We start from the raw sequence: 24,987 nt of genomic DNA, 5'->3' as shown, positions 1-24,987 counted from the left end.
TGACAGCTCAGAACCTGGAGCCTGCTTCGGATTCTGTGTCCACCCCCCGCCCCTCCCCCGCTCACGCTCCGTCTCTCTCTCTCAAAAATAAACACGTTAAAAAATTAAAAAAAAAAAAAAAAAAGTTCCTCCTGTCTGTGAGGAGGGTTGGCAGGGAGCAGAGTCTGGGGTTGGGGCTGGGTGAAGGGGGGTGGGGCAGTGGGGAACCAGCCTGACCCTGTGGCCTGCACAGACTCTCTCAGCCTGTGGTCACACATAGCCTGCCACGCCTGGTGGTGTAGAAGGTTCAGGGCAGGGATGGGAAGGACAGAGGGGAGGCCAGGGTCAGGATCGGCCCGAGAAAGTGCGCAATGAGGCACAGGGACGCAGGAGCAGGGCAGGTGCAGGGAGACTTTGGTCCGGGCTCTCCTGGGACGTGGCTGAGGCACAAGGGCAGGGAGGTGAGCTGCCTGGAGGGCGGAGGCTCTGGGGGTGCTGCGGCCAAGCTGAGTCGGTGCTTGGCCAGCCTGAGAGCAGGCCCGGGCCGAGCCTTCTGAGCCTGGCAGCAGCCCACCGGAGCAGGTGACAAGGCCATGGCTGCACGTGGGTCCTCGCGCAGCTGAGCTTGGGGCCTGCCTGGCCCGGCTCTCACCTCTCCCACACCTCTTGACATCCCAGGCAACGGGGGACCCCGGAGCGGTGCTGTGGCTGGAAGAGATCCACCGGGAGGTGGCTCGAGCCAACCAGGACACGCACGCCGCACAGCAGAGTACGTGGGCCTGGGGGCCTTGCAGGAGTCTGGTGGCCGGGGTGGGGTGGCGGCTGGGGGAGGGAAAGAGGTGAGGGCTCCCCACCCAGGGAGATGGGCCAGAACCAGAGCAGGGCCTTGCTGCTCGGACTAGAGGGTGGGCTTCCAGCAGCCGGGCTGGCAAGTCTCAGGGGCTGAGAGCCCACAGCCCACCCGTGCCTCCGTCCACGCCTTCCAGTGGGTACTTGACCCCGAAGCCTGAGCATGTGAAATTGGATGGCGGCCGGAGGTCCAACCCATACCGCCCGCTCTGGCTGGGGGGTGTTCAGGCGTGGGCGGCGGGGGTCAGTACACAGAGACACTTGCGTTGCAGAGCGCGTGCTGGTGGTGTCGGTCCGTACTGTCTGGAGTCCCTCTGTCTGTCTGTCTGTCTGTCTGTCTGTCTGTCTGTCTGCGTGACGGAAGGCAGGTGCTGCACTTCTCGGACTTTATTCTCTCCCTAAGAAACTGCCCTGAGCTTCTCTGCCCGTATCCTGCCCTTGAGCTTCTGTACGAGAGAGATTGGAGCTGTCTTCTTACCCCGCCCCAGCCAGCCCCATGCTGCCTCCCTCCAGGAAGCCTTCCTTGACTGCTACCTTTTCCTCCAGGCACAGCCGCATGCTCTGTTTTCATCTATGTCTGCATCCATGCTGGGAGGTTCCCTGTCCCCTCCTTTAGATGGGCCTTTTGTGTCCTGTGAATCCCACCCCCGTAGGCAGGACAGGGCGCTTGGGAGGGACTTGGGGGAGGGGTAAGGACCAACCCCTGCCTCCTGATGCCCCTGTCAGTGGCTCTCGGTGTGGCCGCCATCAACCAGGCCATCAAGGAGGGCAAGGCGGCCCAGACAGAGCGGGTGTTAAGGAACCCCTCCGTGGCCCTCCGGGGGGTGGTTCCCAACTGCGCCGACAGCTACCAGCGAGTCCTGGAAGGAGCCATGGCAAAGAAGCGGCGTCCAGGTAATGGCCCCAGCCCCTCCCGCCGCCTGTCCCAGCCGCCCGCTGCCTCCTCTGAGCCTCGCGTCCTTACCTGGCTTCTGCTCAGGGGACGCGGCTCTCTGGGTCCAACACGACATGAAGGATGGCTCCGCCTACTACTTGCACCTGCAGACCTTCCGGGGAACTTGGGAGCCGCCCACCGGCTGCCGCCTGAACACGTCCCACCTGACTCGGGAGGAGATCCAGGTTGGCAGAGCCCCTGTGCAGGAAGGGCCGGGGAGGGCCTTCCCTGTAGCTGAGACTCCGCCTGCCAGGGTACCACAGGCTCTCTCCTGCCTCCACAGTCCGCCATCACCAAGGTCACGGCTGCCCGTGACCGCCAACAGCTCTGGAAGGCCAACGTCGGCTTAGTCATCCAGCTCCAGGCCCGCATGCGCGGCTTCCTGGTTCGGCAGAAGTTCGCTGAGCGCTCCTGCTTTCTGAGGACCTGGCTGCCGGCGGTCATCAAGATCCAGGTGGCGGGCACTGGCCTTGGAAGTCCAGGGCCTGGGGTCTGGGCTTTGGGGTTTCCTTCCCGCCTGCTCTCTGCTGAGTGGGAGGGGGATGATCTTCCGGCCCCCGAGCGGTGGGGTTTGAGAGGAGCATGGGTTCCAGAGCCTGGGTTTGGGTCCCATCTCCACCACTTAGTCACCACGTGACCCTGCCAGGCACGTACTCTGGACCAGCTTCCCCGTCTGCAGAATGGAAACGTGAATGTTGTAGCGCCCCCCCCCCCCCCCATGCAGGGCTGTCATGAGGGCTAAGCGAGGTGACATCCAACGGGCATCTGAACAGTGCCAGTCACTGTCATCACCATCACTGTCCCCAGGGCATGAGCTGCTTCGTTGCCTCCCCGTGGGGAGGAGGGAGTGAGGTTTAGTGAGCCATTGGGGTTCGGACATGAGGGGGGCGTCCCGGGTCGGGGGTAAACAGGAAAGGGTGGACCAGCCCCAAGGGGAACTTTTGTCTCCAGCCAGCCCTTTCTACTTGTATCCTTCCGACCTGCGGATGGTCCCACAAGTAACTGGGGGCAGGGCAACTCGGAAGGTGGGCCTCGGGCCCGACCACCGTACGAGCCAGGATAGATGGGAGTCGAGCACACAGAGACTCCCCAGGTAGATGCGACCTGCAGGTGTCACGGGCACGTGTGCACCGTGAAGATACTTTACATAATGAACGTGCGCACACCCGGTTTCTGCAAGGACGCCCGCTGGCCCGGGGCAAGGGCAGGAGACGGACGGGAGACACACAGAGGAGTGACCACATCTCCCCTGGCGGGGCCAGGAACACAGCTGACATTAGATGCTGTGCTGATAGGGACGCAGAGCAACCCAGAAGAGTCCCCCGGGGCGGGGGGGGGGGGGGAGGGCGAGTGGTCCCTGAGTATGCGCTAGCCGGTGTGGGGGGTGGTAACGGAGGGCTTGGGCTTTAGAGTTAGAGGCCGGAGTTCGCCTCCTGGTCCTGCCATTTCTGGGTCGTACGAGGACCTTGGGCGCCTTCCCTAAGCCCTCTCCAGCACCGTCCCCTCATTCACGACGATGGTCCTGACCTCACGTGTGGATTGTGAGGGTTGAGCAGGACAGTTTCATGTAGCGCTGAGCTGGTGAGCACTCCACTGGTGGTGGCCGTGATACCAGGTTACCTGGCAGGGCACTGGTCCCAGAAGTCAATGCAGAACCTTACCAGTTAGCACTGAGTGGTCTGATCGCAGGGATCCCCCCCGCCTGAGCCTGGACTGGAACTTCACCCCAAAACTACAGAGCTGAGAAGCCACGGCAGCAGTGGCAGAGGGATGGGGTCAGGGCACATTTGCCACCAGCCCTGGAGCTGTGCGGGTTCCGGCCCAGGTCCTGGGAGGCGGGGGAAGGGAGAGGTGGCCCAGAGCCTCTCGGGCCACCTGTCCTCCAGCCGTAGAGAAGTAGTAAGGGTCAGCAATGGTGTCGGTGGGGCGTACGGAGACCTCCCACTCTCCCGAAGGCTCTGAGCCTGGCTGAGAGCCAGTCCCTGTCCTGCCTTTCGACCAGTCCAGACTGGGGGAGGGGCCTCTTTAGGAAGGAGCTGTGTGTGGGTGGGCAGAGGAAGAGAGGAGAGGGGTCCCCTCTGCTTTTCACGGCAGCAGGTATCCAGAGGGACAGTCTGTACCTGTAGAAGGAGAGGATGCAGCACCTGGAAAAGGCCTGGGCTGGGGGCTTCCTGGGCCTGCAGGCTCCAGGGTGGACAGCTGCTGTCCTGGGGCCACCCTGCCTCTTTTACACCCCATCCCAACAGGGTGACACGGTCAGCCTCAGGAGGGAGCCCGGCCCGGAGGACTGGCTCTGGGGAGGGCTGGGAGGGCAGTTAGTCAAGAAGGGATACTCCAAACGCACCAGCCCCAGTGTCAGCGATGGGGTATCACCCAGGGCCTGAGCGCCCAGGACATGTTCCATGTGAGCCCTAAAAGACAGGAAGGGTTTTGGGGGTAGGTGGGGCTGGGGGTCGGGATGGGGGGCGTAAATGAAGGGTCAGGGCAGAAAGTCACCAGGCATGTTTAGAGGAAAGTGAATCGGCTGGTGTGGCTGGAATCACGAAGGAAGGAGCCAGTGGGGGGACGTGTGTGTGTCAGATGGTTGAGAACTTCTGGAAATTTGGGGCCGAGAGAGACACAGTCCGAGAAGTACGTTAGGAAACTAATCTACACAGGCTTGGCATGAAAGGGGAGAGGCCCCTGAGAGGGAAGGGGGCCGTAAGGTTTGGTTTTAGAGACCAAAGAGGGCCTGACTTACAGCCAGGGCCGGGTGCCCTGAATCTCTGTGCTCTGTGCAGGGGAGGCTGGCACAGGGCTGGGTGCGAGCGGGGTGGGGTCGTTGGAACAGGAGTGTGACTAGGGGAGCGTGGGTGGCCCGCGGCCCACACGGCTCTGCCTGTGTGCCTGTGTCTCTGTGCGCCTCCCCAGACTGGGCGTGGGGGATGGCGGAGCACGTGCGTGTGTTTGGGGGGACACGGCACATGCTCTGGTGACGGGGTGTAGACTGTATTACTACTGTCTTTTAAGCTCATTGCCTTACAGTAGCGTCCCTGCGAGGAGGTGTTGGTTGGCCTGGGTGTGTGCGTGTGCATATGCATGGGCCGGGACCAGGGAGGGCGGCAGGCGTTTGGTCTCCCCATGTGGATGGAAGTTCTCTGACACCAGGGCTGGCTTTCCCTCCCCCCACCCCTCCCCCTCCCCCTCCCCTTGCCTGCCTCCCTCCTGCTTCCCTGGAGGGCCTCTCAGGCTAGCGGGGACCAGCCAGGCTCTTCTTTCCTGTCCTGACGCCCAGGCTCACTGGCGGGGTTACAGGCAGCGGAAGACCTACCTGGGACGGCTGCAGTATTTAAAAGCAAACTCGGACGCCATAATCAAGGTAGCTGTCACGGTTTGGGTGGGTTCCTGTCTCTTGAAGGGCCCTCTGAGAACAATTGTTTAGTCCTCTTGCCTCGTGGCCTCTGGGGACAGCTGGACTGGCCCGGGCCGGAGGGTGGCCCCCGAGCCTGGAGCTCTGACGCAGTGCGCGTCCTCAGATCCAGGCCTGGGTCCGGATGTGGGCAGCTCGGAGGCGGTACCGGAGGCGTCTGGGATACTTCCAGAAGAATGTGAGTGTCCTCCTGCTGTCCCCGTGCCCGGCCTTCATGCATGAGACCAGGGCAGGGGCGGCCAGCAGCCGTTTCGCACCTGTGTTCACTGCAGGTTAACTCCATTGTGAAGATCCAGGCGTTTTTCCGAGCCCGGAAAGCCCGGGATGACTACAGAATGTTAGGTACGCGGCTTGGTCTCCTTTCTGTCGTGAGTACACGGCCTGCCCTCCCCTGTCCGCGCGAGCCCGTGGCCCCCGAGAGTCAGCAAGGCAGAGGGTCACGCCCCCCCCCCCCCCTCCCCCCGGCCCAAGCTTGCAGCCTGGGCTCTGGAGACGCCGTTGGCCCTTCTTGAGCCCCTGCCCTCGTCGCCAGCTGATGTCCCCGACCTTGAGCATATGGCTCAGGACCCGGCGTGCATGTGGGAGTGAAGACATGTGCTCTGCCTTTGGGGATCCCCCAGTCTGGTGGTAGAGACAGGAAATCCCCCAGGCTCAGACAGGTCCAGATGTCCCTCCTGGGGCCGCACAGCAGGGAGAGAGTAGGAGACGTCTGTGCAGAACGTCCGATAGGGGTTGTAGCAGAAGCTCCTGCCCGCCAGGTAACATGGCCCGGTCCCCTGGAGGACTCCCTCGAGCGTGTTCTTTCTGTGCCAGGCCTCCATTATCTCCCCGTTGCTACCAGCAAAGTAATCAAGGGAAGGGGCTTCTCCCCACACTCTTGCGTGACCCGTGGCTCCCCCAGCTCCGGCCTCTGGGCCGTGCATGAAGCCTTCTGCAGTGTCAGGACTGAGTGCCAGCACCTAGGGGTCCTCTGTCATCCTGCCCCTTGTCCCCTCAGCGGGGCACACACCTAAAGCCTCAAAGGGGTCCTTCTGGGCCGTTCTTGGCTCCTGTCCTGAAAGTCCAGAAGCCCAGCCTTGGATGCCCTGCTCTTTGTGAAGTAGACCCAGGGTCCATTTCCAAGTTTCCTCCAGTCCTTGGGTTCTAGAACAGGTGGGCCCCTTTCCCTTCCAGGCCTGAGGCAGCATTCCTGGGCATCAGGTGGCCTGCACTGCCCTGAGACGTCCCTCTTACCCCACTCTGCCCGTCCTGCCCGCAGGGGTGCCACCTGCCCATCTCTGACTCTGGGCACTCAGCCGATCAGAAGAACAAATTGGAGTAGGGGGTTCGTGGAGGCAGCTAGGGCTCTGACTTGGGGGTGGGAGAGGTCCCTGGCCTGGGCCCAGGGGCGAGGAGAGCAAGGGAAGGACGGTTCTTCCATCATAACTGCCCATAAGAGACAAGGAGCTCGGGGACAGGACCGGCCTGGAGGTGGCCTGCTGGCCTCAAGCAGGCTGGGGACCAGGAGGTGGTAAGAGGCAGGGAGCTGCTGAGGAAGCCCCCGCGAGGGCTCGGCTCGTCCTGACGCCTCTTCCCTTCCCGCCAGTGCACGTGCCCCATCCCCCTCTCAGCGTGGTGTGCAGATTTGCCCACCTCTTGAATCAAAGCCAGGAGGACTTCCTGGCCGAGGCAGAGCTGCTGAAGCTTCAGGAAGAGGTGGTCAGGAAGATCCGGTCCAACCAGCAGCTGCAGCAGGACCTCAACCTCATGGACATCAAGATCGGCCTGCTGGTGAAGAACCAGATCACCCTGCAGGTGAGGGGCCGGGCCGCCCACCGCCAGACCCAGCTGCTTCCAGGGAGGTGGCTACTCGAGTACGTGTTACTTGTCGGATTTCATCACCTGGCTCAGGTCCTCGCTCCCGCGGCGCTTCGGGGGGCAGGTGACGGTGGAATTAGAATGCCTGCTTCTGCCGCTTCCCAGTGAGGGGGCCGCCAGCCGCCTCTTTAATCTCTGAGTCTGTTTCCTCCTCGGAGGTGGGAATAATCAGAGCGCCCACCTTACCAGGCCCGTGTAGACAGACGGGAAATTTCCTCAAACCGCAAATTACGAGGCCGTGCCGTGTGGGTAGAAGCGGCAGTGATGGCCCCAGTCCGGGCGCGCGACGTGAGAAATGAGCAAAATCCCACAGACGCGACGCCCGGGCTGCTAGCCGGCCCTCTCTGGGGACGGGACGCACCCTGTGGAAGCAGAGGTGCCAGACGGCGTGGCAGGGCGGGGGGCGGGGGGGCGCACACCCTCGAACCGTGTGCGGGGGCGCCTGGAACCGCAGAAAGGCCCGGTTCCTCGAGGCCTGATTCTGACCCCGCGCCGTGCCCCCCGGCACCTGCAGGAGGTGATCTCCCACTGCAAGAAGCTGACCAATAAGAACAAAGAGCAGCTGTCGGGTATGATGGTTCTGGACAAGCAGAAGGGCCTGAAGTCACTGAGCAGAGAGAAAAGGCAGAAACTAGAAGCTTACCAGCACCTCTTCTACCTGCTGCAGGTGAGCAGGAGCCTTTGGAACCAGAGGACCCCACCGTCCCCGAAGGGTCTGGGGCCCGGAGGCCTCTCTGTGCCCGTAACCCTCATGCCTTGACCCCGGAGACTGCCCCCCACTGCTGCTTGTCTGGAAGGTTCCTCGCACCTCCCAGGAAGCGGGCCGGTGCCTTCTCCTCTCTGGTCCCCATCGGGAGAGCCTCTAATGCATCACCGGCCCTCGAGGCCCATCACACGCCTCCTGTTTCCCCCGTTGCTTGCAGACTCAGCCTCTCTACCTGGCCAAGCTGATCTTTCACATGCCACAGAACAGAACCACCAAGTTCATGGAGTCCGTGATTTTCAGCCTGTACAACTATGCCTCCAACCGCCGCGAGGCCTACCTCCTGCTCCAGCTCTTCAAGACAGCGCTCCAGGAGGAGATCAGGTAGGCTTTCCACGCCCAGACGAGTGGGAAGGGAACGGGTTGAGAGACGCCACCGTCGGCCCCTTCACAAGGGGGCGGTTTGTTGAGGTTTGAGGGCAGAAATGGAATCACGAGACCTCTTCTCAGCCTCACATGGAGCGTCTGTAAGAGCCTCCGGGGACAGTACGGAGGGAGGATGTGGGCGGGCAAGTTAGCGCACAGGCTGTCAGGACAGGCCTTGAGAGGGGCCATAGCAGAGCAGGCTTTGAAGGGCCACAGTCTCGGAGAGGAGCAGCTCTTTGTCCTACACAGAGACAGGAGACCAGCTCCGGTGACCTCTCGAACCACAGGTCAAAGGTGGAGCAGCCCCAGGACATGGTGACAGGCAACCCCGCGGTAGTGGGGCTCGTGGTGAGGTTCTACCGTAATGGGCGGGGCCAGAGCGCCCTGCGCGAGATCCTGGGCAGAGTCGTCCAGGACGTGCTGGAGGACAAGACGCTGAGTGTCCACATCGACCCCATTCACCTCTACAAGAGCTGGATCAACCAGAGCGAGGCCCAGACCGGCCAGCGCAGGTGAGGGGCGGTGCAGGTGAGCAGCAGCAGAGGGAGAGCTCCTTTGACCAGCTCCGAAGGTGGCATAGAAATGAGCTGCTGATTTATGCAGATACGACGCCGGCCCTGCGGGATGAAATAAAGTCGCTTTTAGCGCCCCCTCTGGTGGTTAACGTGGAACTGATGTAAATGACACGGACCTGGGTGTAGAATGAACACAGGTGAACGTGCAAACGTGTTTAATTGGCGTGTCGGTGCTTGCTTGAGAGCGGCCCGTCCGACCTGCCGGGAGTTGGGATACGGACGCCTCCTTGATGGGGGATAGCTGAGCACCCAGATTTGCAGGCGGATAGACAAGCGAGGTGGCAGGAGAGCTGGTCGGCCTTGTAGACCGGGGGTGCTACTCGGGGGCACGGTCCTTGGGAAGGGGACCGCCGAGGAGCCGCCCGCGCTGGCGGCCTCTCCAGTGGCACACGGGCCTGCGTGTCGGGGCTGCAAGGCCGAGGCCGTCTTCCCGATCGCCCCAACCGCCAAAGACTAGCTGAGGGATGGCCCTGCCTCCAGCCCCGCTGAGGAGTCCACGCAGACTGTGGCCGTCCGCTCGTCCCTCCTCGTCCACCCCGTGGGCCCTCAGCTTCTCCTCCTTCGCCTTCCACCCACCTCGCTCCATTCCCTCTGAGTCCTTTCTCTTATTCCGACCTGGTCCCCTCCAGCACGCGGGGCCGCCCTTAGCGCGTGTGTAGGTATACGCACGCGCAATCCTGTTAGATGGAGGGTTCAAAGGGTGGAACTCGGGAGGGGAGGCCATGGGAGGGGCTCTGGCTGATACCTTGTCTCTCTCTGCCCACAGCCACCTCCCCTATGACGTCACTCCAGAGCAGGCCTTGAGCCACCCCGAGGTCCAGAGACGGCTGGACATCTCCCTCCGCAGCCTCCTCGCCGTGACGGACAAGTTCCTTGCAGCCATCATCTCCTCTGTGGACCAGATTCCGTAAGTGCATCAGCCACGCCCCAGCCCGGGCACAGGACCTCAAGAGGGCCAGGCCAGGCGAGCTGTAAACCTCTGTGTCCAGCACTCTAGGAGGCGGGAATAGGTTAAATTAGTAGGTGGCACATCTATGGTAGGAACAGGGACGATAATAGGATCTAACACATTTGAACACTGTTCTGTCATCGTACGTTACTTCCACGACATAGTTTCACTTGATCCTCACAAAATCCCTGAACTAGAGGGAGGGCAAGAATGGCCATCTCCATCTTCCAGACCAGGGAAGGAGTCGGCGAGGGGGAGGGGGTGGGGTAAGCCCCCATCTGTTGTTCTCCTCGGGCCCCGCCTCCAATCCAGCCCCTCCCGGGTGCTCGGTGATGACAGACAAGGTTGGCCTTCCCAGAGCCTCCCAGGCTGTCCTGGGACAGGGTTCTGGCTGTGAGTGCCCCACACCCCAGGTCCACGCTGAAGGTGCTTCTGTGGGGGGAGGCAAAGTGAATATCGGGACCTGGGCTGCTCCCCAGGGGAGACGAGCAAAGAAGAGGGTCTCGGGCCAGGCTGAAGGCCGCATGCAAGCTTAGTGGGCGGCAGGGCCCTGGTCCAGGGCACTGACACTAGGGCAGGGGAGGGGGCGACAGGGCCCTGGTCCTGGGTACTGACACCGAGGCAGGGGAGGGGGAGACAGGGCCCTGGTCCTTAGGCACTGACACTAGGGCGGGGGAGGGGGCGGCAGGGCCCTGGTCCTGGGCACTGACACTAGGGCCGGGGAGGGGGCGGCAGGGAGCGGGCCGTGAGTAGCAGGGAGACACTGCCTGGAGCTCCGGCAGAGACGGGCGGACCGCGGCTCACGCACACCTTGTCCGCAGATATGGGATGCGGTACGTTGCTAAGGTCCTGAAGACAACCTTGGCGGAGAAGTTCCCCGACGCCCCAGAGAATGAGGTCTACAAGGCGAGTGTCCCCTCCCCAGACTCGCGAGCTCCCTTTTGCCCTGCTGGTGAACCCCGACTGAGACAAATGGAGAGAAGACCCGACGCTGTAAAAATCAAGCGGGGAAATCTCACCCTGGCTCACCAGCAGGGCCTCTGCCGGCGGGCGGAAAGGCGCATGGTCGTGAGCTAAGAGGCCGGACAGCCCCGCACGGGCCCAGGGGACCTGGGTTCCGGTCCCAGCCCCTGCCCAGCTTTCGCCGCGTGACCTTGAGCGGGTCGCCAGCCTGGGAGCTGGGGGGCGGGGCAGGGGCTGCCAGGGCGGACCCCCGGACGCTTCTGGGACGGTTTCCTCTGCCCTCAGGTGGTAGGGAACCTCTTGTACTACCGCTTCCTGAACCCTGCCGTCGTGGCCCCTGACGCCTTCGACATCGTGGCCGTGGCGGCGGGCGGTGCCCTGGCCGCCCCCCAGCGCCACGCGCTCGGGGCTGTGGCCCAAGTCCTGCAGCACGCCGCTGCCGGCAAGGCCTTCCGCGGGGAGAGCCGGCACCTGCGGGTCTTGAACGACTACCTGGAGGAGACGCACCTCAAGTTCAGGTCTCCGTCCCGGCACCCTGTCCCTCCTGTCCCCTTCTCCTGCTCTCGTCCTCTGCCGTGCCCCCCCCCCCACCCCGGGCCATGGGGGAAGTGCGGCACGGCGGGGGCGCGGTGGTCAGGGAGCCGGAGCGTGGGTTGTTGGAAGCATCGCCTGGCGGAGACAGAGGAGGGCCGTCCAGGGCAGTGGGCTTGAGGGGACACCGGGAGGGGGGCCGGGCGGCCCCGCGGGGGCGCACAGAACAGGTGGGGGTGCCGCCCGCCCTCTCCCACACCCTTCCTCTGGAGACAGGAGGTTCGTCTGCCGAGCCTGCCAGGTGCCTGAGCCGGAAGAGCGCTTTGCGATGGACGAGTACTCGGACATGGTGGCTGTGGCCAGACCCGTGGTGTACATCACCGTGGGGGAGCTGGTCAACACGCACAGGGTGAGGGGCGCGGCCGGGGGTCGCAGGGGGGCGGGGGGGGGGCGGCGTGGGCGGCCCTCGGAGGAAGGTCTGGCTTGGATCTGTAGCTGCTCTCTCCTTCCACCTGCAGCTGTTGCTGGAGCACCAGGACTCGGTTGCCCCCGATCACTGCGACCCCCTGCACGAGCTCCTGGAGGACCTGGGGGAGCTGCCCACCATCCCTGACCTCATCGGTGCGCGCCGTCCTTGGCGAGGGGGCCCGGCAGCGGGTGGGCGGGGCAGGGCCTGCAGGGAGGGAGGGACGGACAGACTGAATGGCAGGCGGCAGGCTCTCTCCGGAGTTCCATAGCCAGGGACGCGTGCCGGAAAGCCAGTCCGCACAGCACCTCTCCTTTCCCTCTGGTCCGAGATGGACACAGGGACCTGGACTGATAGGAAGAAAGGGGACAGACAGTAGAGGGACCCAGTGCCAGCGTGCGAACGGCCAATCAAATCGTGGGAGAGCGGTGTGGATGAATACGGGTCCGTTTGGAGTCTCTAAGGGTTTCTCTGACAGGGCCTTGAGTCCATGGAGTGACAGGATGTGGCCCTGCAGGGGTGGAAGTTCAGGGTGGGGGTGGTGGCACATCGAAAGCTGGGAGCCCCAACACCTGGGCAGAGGGTGTCGGTCAGAGGTTCATCCGCAGGAACCGGGAGGCTGAGCTCTATGGACGAGAGCCGTCCTGTGGGTGCTGCCCCCGGTGGACCCGCCTCTCCCGGCATAGAGGGGCCCGGAGCGGGCACGTAGCACGGCTGTCTGCACGTGGGGCACGCTCGTCTCATCCCTCCCTCCACTTCAGGGGAGGGTGTGGCCGCGGACAGGAGCCTGGACCCGAGCAAGCTGGAGGTGTCCCTGACGCTCGCCAACAAGTTTGAAGGGCTGGAGACGGACCCCGGCGATGCCAGTGCCCGGAGCCTGCTTCTGAGGTGGGTGAAGGTGGCCCCAGCCCCGGCCCCTGCTCGGATGGGGGGCGAGGCCATTCCACTGTCTTCCTGGGCTCCTGTCCTTCGGGCGGGTCCCCCTGAGGCTCACCGGCACTGCCCTCGCCGGGCCTCCGCTGTCCATCTCGGCCTCTGTTCTGTGCTGAGCTGAGGCCGAGGGAGAGCGGGGGTGTTGGTAACACCTGACGTTTGTGTGTTTCTGCGCTGTGACCGTTTGACCCGAGGGACAACCGTGAGGTCAGGGATGGTCTCCCTGCTTTAGTGTAGAGACCCGGGGTGGGTGTCCTGCTGAGAGAGAAGGTCGGGAGCTTTTCGCCCCTGGTCCTGTGAAAGCGAGGGGGGCGCCCCGCAGGGCTGGCCGGCCATCTGGGCAGAAGAGGAGCCAAGTCGCCGCCTCGGTCCCGCGCTGGCAGGGCGGCCCCTCCCCACCCACTTGCCCAGTGAACCAGTGAGCTGGGCCCTTGGCCTTGTCTTGCCATCACTCTTCTAGCAGGGCGGGGCCAGGCATGAGCACGCAGCCAGAGCCACCAAGAGGAAGGTGGCCGTCAGGCACCCTGAGAGCTCAGAGAAGGGACACCTGAGCTGGGGAAGGTCTCCCACAGGAGGAGGCACATCCTTTAGCTCATGGACTCAGGACGACAGTTTGTGGGAGGGCATTGTTGGCAGGGGGCCGGGGGTGAGGGCAGGGGTGAGGCGGCCCGGTGTGTGTGCACACAGGGGGTTCTGTACTCAGGCCCTGCATCTCACCCTGGGGTCTCCCTCCTTGTTTGTTCTCCTGACCTCCCAAGGTCCCTGGCAGCCATGACGTGGGGCAGGGTGCACCCACCCTCAGCTCCTGGCCAGCCCCGGGCCCAGACCCTTCCCTGTCCCTCCCCTCCTCCTGCAGCACCAAGCAGATGCTGGTGGACATCATGCAGTTCCAGCCTGGGGACTCCCTCGAGGAGATGCTGTCCCTCCCGGCGTCCAGAGAGCAGGTGAGTGGCCGGGTAGCTCCAAGTCTGGTCTGTTCATCCCCCCCCTCCTGGCACCGCCCATTTCCTCCCCTAGACCCACCCTGGCTCCACAAGCAGACAGATGTGCCCCCCAGGAATGAGAATAGCACCCCCGTCCCGGCTCCCCCTGCAGCGAGAGTGAGCTCTGCAGGGACCCCAAAGGCCCTGATGTCCGTGCTGTGGGCGGGGGGGCGGCTCAGGGGCATCGCGCAGCTACCCCAATGGGCGCTGGAGGGCAGGCATCCTACGGGGAGAGCGGCCGCCTGAGGCCTGGAGGCAGAGAAGGTACTGGGTGGAGGTCCGGTTGGGCCCCCAGCAGCAAAGACTAAGCCGAGGGCCTTCCAGAGAAGGTGAGGATGGCCCGTGGGGGCAGGTCCCAAAGCACAGGATGGAGGAGAGGGGCGCCCCAGATACCCTGGAGCCATCGCGGTGTTGGGAGGTGTGTGTCCAGAACCCCTTCCGCTGCGGCTTCCGCCCCTGTCTCCTTGGGCTCCTGCTCCCCTGTGGGGACCCCCGAGGCCCTCGCCCGTCTCTGACATCCCCACCGCACCCACCCCTGCCCCAGATGAGCTGGGGTCCGCCCCGCCTGGGGGGCGGAGTGGCGCGGCCCGGCGGATCCCTGCAGCTCTTTTGCCCCTCAGGAAGCGGCCCACGAGCGGCTGACGAGCTGGCGCCAGGCCCGTGAGAGCCAGACCCCGGAGCCCCTGCGACGGCACCGCTCGCTGACCGCGCAGTCCCTCCTGCCGCTGGCGGACAAGCGTCGGCGCGTCCTGCGCAACCTGCGCCGGCTGGAGGGCCTGGGGCTGGTCAGCGCCAGCGACGGCTACCAGGGGCTGGTGGATGAACTGGCCAAGGTAGCGACCCCGGGCGCCTTGGGACACGCCCCCCCTTCCCACCCCCCTCCCCCCCCCCCACCCCCCCGCACGTGTCCGCCCAGATCCTCACCAGCCGGGGGAGGCCAAGGCACGGCCAGAGGGTCCGTTTTGAAGGGGAGGTCGGAACGTTACTCAGGGCGCTCTTGTACTGAAAGACCAGGAGCCTTGAAACCGTGACTCCTCAGTGGGGGCGAGGCCCCGGCCCTGAGGGTTCGGGCTGGAATCCTCGAGACCCTCCTCCTCGTTGGAAAAGCAGCTGGCAAACCTCCCTCTTCCTGCTTCTCCCGGAGACCCTCACAGGGATTTGTTGTGGGCCCGCCAGGCCCTGAGGCGCTCCCATCGCAGGGGGCAACTCCCCCTCCCTTGTCCCCCAACCCCAGGACATCCGCAACCAGCGCCGTTGCCGGCAGAGGCGGAAGGCGGAGCTGGTGAAGCTGGGGGCCACGCTCCGCGGCCTGGACAGTAAGGCCACCTTCTTCGAGGAGCAGGGCGACCACTACAGCCAGTACATCCGGGCCTGCCTGGACCAGCTGGCCCCCCGCCCCAAGTGGGTGCCTCCTCCCGCTCCCCGTGACCTCTCACCTCTGCCCACGTGACCCCTGAAGGGGAGGTCGCCCCGGGACGGCAGGGTCCCTTTCTGATTCTGGCCTTCGGTCCCCTCACAGAGCCTCAGGGCCTGAGTCGGCCGCCACAGGGAGAACTGGGGTCTTTGGTGTTGAAGACCCGGCTCCATGAACTCCCTGGGCCCTTTTTTAAACCAGGAGCTCCGGGAAAGGGAAGAAGCCGTCGCTCCGTTACACTGCTGCCCAGCTCCTGGACAAGGGGGTCCTGCTGGAGATCGAGGGCCTTCCCACCTCTCAGTACGTGTGTTCGGAGGGCACAGTGTCAGACCCCCACCGGGCCCCAGCGTGGCCCCGCCTTGGAGGGGCTGCGGGGTGATGGGGAGACGGGACACCTCCAGACAGAAAGCCAAGGGCAGCGCACGTGGTCCGGCACAGCCCCGGACACACCCAAGGGGGAGGGCACCGGGGACCCGTCCTGGAGGAGGGGACAGCCGTAAGGGCCAGGCACGCCGAAGACAGAGGCAGCCGGGGCCCCGCGAGCGCTGATGGGAAGTCTGGGCTCTGGAGGAGGGGGGCCGGGGCCCTGGAAGGAAGCACTGAGTCTGCGTTTTGAATCCCGTCCCTGAAAGCTTCAGAAATGTGATCTTTGACATCAGCCCTGGAGACGAGGCAGGGAAGTTCGAAGTCAATGCCCGGTTCCTGGGTGTGGACGTGGAGCGGTTCCAGCTTCACTACCAGGTGAGAGGCCCCCCAGGGGCCCCAAGCCGCCGGCCTGGCTCGGGTGCCCGCCTGAGGACAGTGGGCCCGCCTCGCTCCTCTCAGCCGCGGAGGATGTCAGCTCCCCGCCCCGCCCATCAGCACCTGAACAGAAGGGTGAGGGTCTTGCGGCCCGAGCGCCTCTGTCCCCAGGCCCTGGCCCAGACCCCACCGCCAAGCACAGAGCGTGCAGCTGGCGGGCACTGTCAGAGCGGATGAGTCCTGATGTCCCAGCACGTGTCTGGGACCTCGCACACGCCGCCCTGCGGCCCTCTGCACAGCCCTGAAGCGTGACCCCTGTTCTCCAGGCTCTGAGGCTGATACAAGACGCAGCCTGAGACACAGGCCAGTGTTCAGGACAGCTGTGATTTTGTTTGTTTAGGTTTATTTATTTTGAGAGAGAGAGCACGAGCTATAGAGGGGCAGAGAGAGAGAGAGAGAGGGGATCCCAAGCAGCCTCCGCGCTGTCAGCACAGAGCCCAATGTGGGGCTTGAACTCACAAGCCGTGAGATCATGACCTGTGCCGAAGTCGGACGCTCAACCGACTGAGCCACCCAGGCGCCCCAGGAAGCAGTGACTTTAAACCCACGTCTTTTTGTTCTGCCTTTGGCCTTTTGAATGAGAGAAGGGGTTTGAAGCCCTGACTCTGCTCGAATTGACATTTGGTCAAGTCCCTGTGCCTCTCTTGGCCTTGCTGTCCTCATCTGTGAACTGGGGTTTTGATGGCCAGTGCCCCTGGGTGGGCGAGGGAGGCTCGGGGGCATGAGTGTTGTGTAGACTGGCCGGGCCACCACCAGGAGCCCTCGCGCACCCCACCCCTGCCCTCTCCCCAGGACCTCCTGCAGCTCCAGTACGAAGGTGTAGCTGTTATGAAGCTCTTCAACAAGGCCAAGGTCAACGTCAACCTTCTCATCTTCCTCCTCAACAAGAAACTGCTGCGGAAGTGACGGAGGCAGGGGCCGCTCCGCGAGCCCCTCTTCCCTGCCAGGTTGTGGTCTCAACACTAACACTAGCTCACAGCCCTGCGGATGCCCAGGGCTCAGGGCTGGGCCGAGCTCCGGGAGCATCACCCCCCCGCCCCCCCCCGCCCCCCCGCCCTGGCTGGAGCAGCTGGCCCACCGGGCCACACGGAGGCTCCCTGGCGACAGTGAGCCTTGCCCAGAGGCCGGCCGTGTGGCCGATAAGCCCCAGAGCCCCTCGGTGTCCCCGCCGGACTGCAGCGCCGGGACCTGGGCCCTTGCTCTTTGCCCACTGCTGCCCTCCCGCGGTCACCCCGATATTTGCAAGCACTGTCCTGGCCGCCTCTGCCTCCCTGCTCCCTGCAGGCCCCAAAGCCAGGCTACCACTCCCTCCTCCCTCTTCAGCAGCAGCGGGTGACCCCCCCCCCCCCGTTACCTCAAGTCCCGCTCCGAGGATATTTATTCCACCCCCCCTGGCACTGGGGGTCACCTTGTGGCCCCCCCTCCTGGGTGTACCCCTTCATCTCTTTGAGCTCAGAGAAGGCGTTGCCATCTCCCAACAGTCCCGCCAGCCCCTCCCGCCGTGTGCGCAGGACACCTTGGGTGGGGGGCAGGAAGGTCCCCGTTCATGTTTCAGACTCGTCCTGTCCCCTTCCTACGGCACGAAGAGCGTCTTTTCCTCTGTTCGCTCACCCTTCCGGGCGGCCCCAGTGCCTGCATTCTTGTCCCTGCCACTGTCTCTCCCCCACGTCCACCGACTTCCTGTCCGTCTGCCCCTGATGTCACTTGAATAAAAGCAGCCGTCACCCGCACATGTGCGGTTCACCCCCGGCTTCATTTCCTGCAGAGCAGGTCTCCGGGTTCTGAGACGGCTCTCGCCCGGGAGAGGAGAGCCGGGGGGGGGGGGGGGGTGGTCCTCGCTGCAGCCCCCGAAGCGCCCGCCTGGCCGAGCTCCTAAAAGCTTAATGAGACGAGGGTTGGTTCCTTTCCCGCCTGCCCCGGGGCACGGGGACGGGGAGGGAGTGCTTAGGTTTTGGTGCTGTTTTTATTGCAGCCCAGGAGTCAGAAGCCAAGAGGAGGAGGAACCAGGCCTCGTTGCGCCCCACCCGCTCCGCACATACTTCCAGCAGCTTCTCCTCGTGTGCTCTGGCCACAGCTGCTCACGTGTGCTGCAGCCCCTGTGCGCTGAGCAAAACCCCCTTTCCGCGACAAGAGCCCCCCTCCTTTCCTCCTTGCTGTCCGGGAACAGGGACAAAGCCTGGGGACGAGGGAACAGTACAGAGGCACCCGCCCTGACATCCTGCCCAGAAGCCCCTGCTGGGCACCCCCGGTTTGCCTGGCGGGTCTGTCTTCCGCTCCGTCACTCAGGATCTGTCTCGCTGTCACATCGTCTCCTTCCCGTAACGTGTCACAGCAGAGACTGGCGGTACTGCCTCACTCTGAGTGACAGTGACACACACAGCGGATCCGGGTTCCCCCACACCGTCAGCCGTCACTGAAAAGCTCACACTCACCCGACGGCTCCAGCACCGGGTGCCACCGTGATGCTCCCCAGCAGCCGCGTGGGCTCAGCCGCGTGGAGCACGCGCTGGCTCGTCACGGTGGCTACTGTCACCAGGGCCTGTGTGGCGGGGCTCTTTGCAGGCACTTCTCACAGCAACTCCGCAGAGGGGAGCGCCCCGCCCCCGCCCTCTGCCGGGCAGGTGACAGAGCTGAGGCTCGGAGCTCTGGGTCACAGCTGGCAAGGGGCAGAGCAGGGCTCTCAACTCGGGCCCACCCCCTCCGGGCTCACCTTCCCCCACCTCGTGTCTTATCTGAGAGAAACATTTCCACTTCCTTCAGCCCACCCTGTCGTGCCGCCCTCTTTCAAGCCCACTGCTCAATCCTCCCGGTGGCCCCTGACACGCCCCGGTTCATCACTGTCTTCCTGTCAATGGCCAATGTGACACAGAGGCACGTAGGTCCTATGGGGGAGTACACTCTCTTCAGGGACAATTTGACAACATCAGAAATGGGGAAAGAGAGGTCTTTCTACCAAACAGTGTTGGGACAGCTGAATATCCACGTACAAAAGAATGAAGCCGGACCCCTACCTCATACCGTATACCAACATTGAAACAGATCATAAACCAAAATGTAACAGCTAGAACTATAGCATTCTTAGAAGGAAACGTAAATTTGCATGACGTTGATCGGGCGATGGTTTCTGAAGACACCAGAAGCACCAGCGGCAAGAATTAGATACACTGGAGCCTCAGCAAAGTCAAAAACTTGTGCTTTAAAGGACACCTTCAGGAAAATGCAGACAGGGGCACCTGGGTGGCTCAGTTGGTTGAGATCGGTTCAGGTCATGATCTCACGGTTCGTGGGATGGAACCCCGCGTTGCGCTCCGTGCTGACAGCACTGAGCCCGTTTGGGATTCTCTCTCTCCCTCTCTACCCCGCCCCCCCCCCCCCCCCCCCCGCTTATGCTTTCTCTTGCTCTCAAAATAAATTATCTTAGGGGTGCCTGGGTGACTCATTCGGTTAAGCATCAGACTCCGGCTCAGGTGATGCTCATGCAGTTTGTGAGTTCGAGCCCTGTGTTGGGGCCCTACGCTGACGCCTCGGAGCCTGGAGCCTGCTTCGGATTCCGTGTCTCCCTCGCTCTCTGCCCCTCCCCCACTCACACTGTCTCTCAAAAAAAAAATTAATTAACGCTAAAAAATAGTAAAATAAACTTTTAAAAAGTTGAAAAAAATGAAAGGACAACCCACAGAAAGGGAGAGAGATGTTTGCAAATCATTTGTCTTTTTTTTTTAATGCGTGTTTTTGATAGAGAGAAGCACCGGTGGGGGAGGGGCAGAGAGAAGGGGAGACACAGAATCCGAAGCAGGCTCCAGGCTCCGAGCTGTCAGCACAGAGGCCGACGCGGGGCTCGAACTCGCGAGCTGTGAGATCACGACCTGAGCCAAAGTCAGCCGCTTCACCGACAGCCACCCAGGCGCCCCACAAATTGTGTTATCTTGTAAGGGACTTATTTCAAAAATAAAAAGACAACCCAATTACATGGGCAATTTTGGTGGCCATTTCTGTAAAAAAGAGATGCAATTAGTTAATAAGCACATGAAAAGATGCTCAGCATCGTTAGTATTAGCATAATGCAAATGAATTTTTTAAAATCTTTTATTATTTATCCTTGAGAGAGAGACAGTGTGTGAGCTGAGTGGGGAAGGAGCAGAGAGAGACACACAGAATGCGAAGCGGGCTCCAGGCTCCCAGCTGTCAGCACAGAGCCCGACGCGGGGCTCGAACCCACGGACCACGAGATCATGACCTGAGCCCAAGAGGGACACTCAACCCACTGAGCCACCCAGGCGCCCCGCAAATGAAATCTTAATGAGATGCCACTTCATCCCCAACGAGGATGGCTGAAGTGAAACAGCTAACAACAAGGTTTGCTGAGGATGGGGAGAAACTGTAATCGCTATGGTGCCCGGGGGGTTGGAAAACGGTGGAGCCACTTTGGAAAACAATTTGGCGTCTCCTCGAAATGTCAAACATATGAGCCAGCAACTCGCCCTCCTGAGCACGTACCTGAGAGAACTGGAAGCCGATGTGGCCAGGAAAGTCTGGGCACAAATGCTCACCAGCTGATGAGCGGATGAAGAGAGGGCCATATATACGAAGGGAGTACCGTTTGGCCATCGAAGGGGATGAAGTCACGACACACGCTACCACACAGAGGGCACTCGAAAACACACAAAGTGAAAGACACGAAAGGTCACGTATGTCTGATTCCATTTGTGTGAGGTCCAGGACAGGCCAATCCACAGGAACAGAAAGTCGATCAGTGCGCCGGGGTCTGGCGAAAAGGGGGAACAGAGCGAGTGCTGGTGGGTGTGGGGTTTCTTTTAGGGGTGCTGAAAATGCTCTGTAATTAAGTAGTAAGGCTGAAATTCCTTTTTTTTTTTTTTTACATTTATTCATTTTTCAAAGACAGAGAGAGAGCATGAGCAGGGGAGGGGCAGAGAGAGAGGGAGACACAGAATCCGAAGCAGGATGCAGGCTCTGAGCTGTCCGCACAGAGCCCGACGCGGGGCTCAAACCCACGAACCTTGAGATCGTGACCTGAGCCAAAGTCGGACACTCAACCGACTGAGCCCCCCAGACGCCCCTAAAGGCTGCAATTCTGGCCATAGTGAAACCACTCGATTTCATATCTTCAAAGGGTACATTTTATGGTATGTGAGTTATATTTCAATAAAGCTGTACTTTTTTTTTAATGTTTACTTATTTTTGAGAGAGAGAGAGAGAGAGCAGGAGCAGGGGAGGGGCAGAGAGAGAAGGAGACAGAGAATCCAAAGCAGGCTCTGAGCTGACAGCGCAAAGCCTGATGTGGGGCTCGAACCCCTCAACCGTGAGCCGGCCTGAGCTAACGTCACTCAACCAATGGAGCCACGCAGGCGCCCCCAAGCGGTTACTTTTTAAGGCTGTAATTGCACACACCCAGCAGGGATGCTTCCCGTGAATACACCTGGATGGGGCAAGGACTGTGCGTGGGGGCAGAGGACTGTGCGTGGCGGCAGAGCAGCCCCATGATGGGACATGGCACGGCCAATGGCGACGATGAGTACACACGAGCGGACTGGTGTGAAAAGCGGCCCCCGTGTGTGCTGTTCCGGACGATGCCCGGGGAACTCGGCGGTGGCCGCCTTCGGGGACTAGAATGGGGGGGGGGGGGGAGTGTCTGTGCTGCTACTTTGATGAGCTTCCGTCACTCTCAGGAAGGGGAGAGCCAGCACACGCTGAGGACGAGCGTCCCTTGTTCCAGAGCGGCAGCTCCCCGCGGGCCCCACGAGCTGTTCCTTCTTGGCCCCCAGCCGCACGCAGAACCTGAGACCAAGCGCTCGGAAACTTACAGCCGGCCGGCAGGGGCCTAAGCCCCGAATCTACAGAGCAAAAATGGAGCTTGTATTTCACGGGACTTTTTCGCTGCATTTTTCTAGTAACTAGCGTTTGTGGTATTTCCCAAAAATGTCGGTCCGGCGGCGCTGGGCTGGCTCAGCCGGTGGAGGTGCGGCTCTGGGTCTCGGGGTTGTGAGTTTGAGCCCCACGTGGGTGTGGAGCCTGCTTAAATAAGAAAAATAAAAATAAATCCAAAAGTTAAAAAAAAAAAAAAATATGGGCGCCCGAGGGGCTCAGTCGGTTGGGCCTCCGACTTCAGATGTAGAGGCTCAGGTCACGGTCTCACGGTTCCTGAGGTCAAGCCCCGCGTCGGGCTCTGTGCGGACGGCTCGGAGCCTGGAGCCTGCTTCGGATTCTGTGTCTCCCTCTCTCTCTGCCCCTCCCCTGCTCACACTCTGTGTCTCTCTGTCTCAAAAAGAAACAAACATTTAAAAATAAATAAATGAAATTATTGTCGCTGTTTCCCAATTACATATTCATTGTAGAAAGTTTGGGAAATATTTACAAAGCAAAAAAGGGCCCATAACAATTCATGACACTGTCACAAAATGATAACCACTTGTAACATTTTGATGTCTTTTCTCCCAATCGTATTTGCAATTAGAACCACACTGTGCATCTTATTTTATAACCTGCTTTTTCTATTTACATTGTAAACAGCCTCCCGTATATTTTTTTTAATGTTTATTTTTGAGACAGAGAGAGAGACAGAGCACAAGCAGGGGAGGGGCAGAGACAGAGGGAGGCACAGAATCCGAAACAGGCTCCAGGCTCCGAGCTGTCCGCACAGAGCCTGACGCGGGGCGCAAACCCACGAACCGAGAGATCATGACCTGAGCCGAAGTTGGGCACTTAACCCACGGAGCCAGCCAGGTGCCCCCGCGCCTCCCACATTAAATGAGACAAAGCAGGGGTGCCCGGCTGGTTCAGTAGGTGGAGCGTGTGACTCTGGATCTCAGGGTCGTGCGTTCAAGCCCCACACTGGGTGCAGAGATTACTTAAAAAGAAACAACAACTATCTAGATGCTTTATGTTCTGGCAGACCAAAGCTGTGTTACAAACCCTTTGCCTGTCGGCGTCAGTCTCTCTGGGTCTCCTCCTTTGGGGAGCTGATCCCCCTCCCTCCGCGCAGCCGTGGGGCTAACAGCGGAACTGCCTCCCACCAGGACGTTGGGCTGAGGACTCCAGAGCAGACACTCAGACTTCCTTCCCCTCGGCCGTGGGAACTTGAATTCTGAACTCTGAGGGCGGCACCCAGGAAGCGAAGCCGGATGGGGCTGAGTCACCCGCTGGCAGCACCCTGCAGAGACGGCCACCAGCTTCTGGCACCGGGGTCCCCGGGGCGGGGGGGGGGGGGTCAGACCGTCACCTCTCCCGGGTCAAGGCGCTCTGCTCCAAACAAGCCTGGAAGCCTCTCGTCACCTCTTGCTTGACGTTCCTCTCTTGCTGCTAACCAAGACCGCTTTCCCGATTTGTCCCGGCACCTAGATCCGCGTGCCCGTGTGTATCCCCTTGGCTGTTTCTGCTTCGCAGGGTGTGCACTTTACAAAGGATCTTCTTACCTGCAGCCAAGCGTCCGGAAAACCTGCACCAACTCACAGAAAGAGGGCACAGGAGGCGAGAGGAAGGGGTGCGCGCCGGGGTCAGCCGTCCAGAGTCCGGAAAGGAGCCCAGCCTGACTCCTGCGAATCAACAGAACCCGCCCTCGCCGGGTCTTGTGAAACCCGTCCACTGCCTTTCCGCCAGGGAGGCATAAGAGGACTCCTTTCTCTGCGGGGAACACACACGTTTAAGAAGGACGGCTTGCCAGATGCAGTGTGGGACCCTGGACGGGATCCTGGGACGGGAAAAAAGGGCCGTTAACGGGAACACCGGTGACACTGAGCCCTGGAGTTGAGTTGGTCAATACTGGTTTCCTCGTGTTGACAGATGGACCGCAGCGACGCGGGGCGCTAACCTCGGGGAGACCGGGGAGTGCTGTCCGGGAACTCTCTGTCCTGCTTTTGCAACCTTTCTGTAAATGTGACGCTGCGCCCAAATTGAAAGTTGACTTAAAACGACAGTTTGCACCAATTTGTAGTCCCGCCGAAAGGGCACAGAAGCGCTAGTCTTACCGCAGCCCTGCCAGCGGCAAGTATTTTTAAGAAATTCAGTCCTTCAACAACTATTTAGTAAGTGCCTGAGACGGCGAGGCCACGTGGCACGCTACACTGCCACGCGCTCCGTGGCCTCGCGATCTCAGGCACTTGGGACGCACAGTAAACAAAGCCAACCTGAATCAGTGTCCTCACGGAGCGGACGGTGGCGGGGGGGGACACAGATACTCCGGTATGTCCAAAGCAGTAAGTGTTCAGGAAAACAGAAAGAGCAGAACAAGGGACATCCCGGGTGACGCACGGGGATGGGGGGGCTGCAATTTTAAATGGCGTGATCAGGAGGGGCTTCCCGCGGAAAAGACATCTCAGCACTGACAAGGAAGGAGAGGTAAGCCGTGGGGACGCCTGGAGGAAAGGTGGTGACACAGACCACGTGTGGCCTTCCAGGTGCCAAACAGGTTGGGGCAGAGGCCCCCCCCCCCCCCCACCGCCGTGCTTACTCTGCTTCTGGTGCAGTTAGGCGGGGCCGTGCCACCGGCCCGGCCACGGAAACGGGAGTGGAAACGCACCAAGTTACCTTCGGGCTCAGGCAATAAAAGTCCCGCTTGTGATTCTCTAGTCTTCCTTTCCCTGGTGTGGTATCTGTGCTCCAGGGGGAGCAGCGACTACAGCCCTGGAGCCTCCATCAGCCTGGGACCCGCCGTGTGACCCGTGTCCTGAGCCCAGTCACCGGCTGGTAGCACCCTACAGAGACAGCCACTGTCTGGCACTGAGACTTTTTTTTCTTTTCGTTTGTTTATTAATCAATCAATTAATTAATTAATAGTAATCTCTGTGCCCAGTAATCTCTGGCTCAAACCCACGACCCTGAGATTAAGAGTCGCACACTCCCTGGGCGCTCAGCAGGTGAAGCATCCGACTTCGGCTCCGGTCATGATCTCACGGTCCGTGAGTTCGAGCCCCGCGTCGGGCTGTGTGTGGACAGCTCGGAGCCTGGAGTCCGCTTCGGATTCTGTGTCTCCCTCTCTCTCTGCCCCTCCCCTGCTCACATGCTGTCTCTCTCTCTCAAAAATATAACAAAAACATTAAAAAAAAAAAAAAAGAGTCGCACAGTCCCCTGCCTGGATCAGCCGGGTGCCCCCGGGCACTGAGGCTCCTGCTCTGGGATTGGGGCGCCTCTCACTGGAGCACAGCTTAGCTCATGGCCTGACACAGAAGGCCCAGCTTTTACCGCATCAACTGAGTCCGCTGTTC

At 61.5% G+C, this 24,987-nt stretch overlaps 1 protein-coding gene across 1 annotated transcript in view; it reads left to right on the top strand.

Annotated features, from left to right (window-relative positions):
• The window catches only part of IQGAP3 (IQ motif containing GTPase activating protein 3), a 35,019-nt gene extending 17,905 nt beyond the window's left edge, over positions 1–17,114 (top strand). Inside the window, exons 16-38 of the mRNA XM_027048635.2 lie at positions 658–748; positions 1,555–1,722; positions 1,808–1,947; positions 2,046–2,216; positions 5,037–5,120; positions 5,278–5,349; positions 5,444–5,513; positions 6,757–6,965; positions 7,543–7,695; positions 7,952–8,115; positions 8,445–8,669; positions 9,499–9,639; positions 10,503–10,587; positions 10,930–11,162; positions 11,452–11,584; positions 11,694–11,796; positions 12,403–12,529; positions 13,431–13,518; positions 14,178–14,390; positions 14,792–14,958; positions 15,173–15,271; positions 15,604–15,712; positions 16,565–17,114. Coding sequence (XP_026904436.2) covers positions 658–748; positions 1,555–1,722; positions 1,808–1,947; positions 2,046–2,216; positions 5,037–5,120; positions 5,278–5,349; positions 5,444–5,513; positions 6,757–6,965; positions 7,543–7,695; positions 7,952–8,115; positions 8,445–8,669; positions 9,499–9,639; positions 10,503–10,587; positions 10,930–11,162; positions 11,452–11,584; positions 11,694–11,796; positions 12,403–12,529; positions 13,431–13,518; positions 14,178–14,390; positions 14,792–14,958; positions 15,173–15,271; positions 15,604–15,712; positions 16,565–16,678 — 3,159 coding nt within the window. The 3' untranslated portion in view covers positions 16,679–17,114. The remainder of the gene's footprint in view (positions 1–657; positions 749–1,554; positions 1,723–1,807; positions 1,948–2,045; positions 2,217–5,036; positions 5,121–5,277; positions 5,350–5,443; positions 5,514–6,756; positions 6,966–7,542; positions 7,696–7,951; positions 8,116–8,444; positions 8,670–9,498; positions 9,640–10,502; positions 10,588–10,929; positions 11,163–11,451; positions 11,585–11,693; positions 11,797–12,402; positions 12,530–13,430; positions 13,519–14,177; positions 14,391–14,791; positions 14,959–15,172; positions 15,272–15,603; positions 15,713–16,564) is intronic.
• Positions 17,115–24,987: the final 7,873 nt, after the last annotated feature.

This window comes from Acinonyx jubatus, chromosome E4 (genome assembly GCF_027475565.1).
Source record: "Acinonyx jubatus isolate Ajub_Pintada_27869175 chromosome E4, VMU_Ajub_asm_v1.0, whole genome shotgun sequence".
NCBI classification, from domain to species: domain Eukaryota; kingdom Metazoa; phylum Chordata; class Mammalia; order Carnivora; family Felidae; genus Acinonyx; species Acinonyx jubatus.
This window is presented reverse-complemented; position numbering and strand designations above follow the sequence as displayed.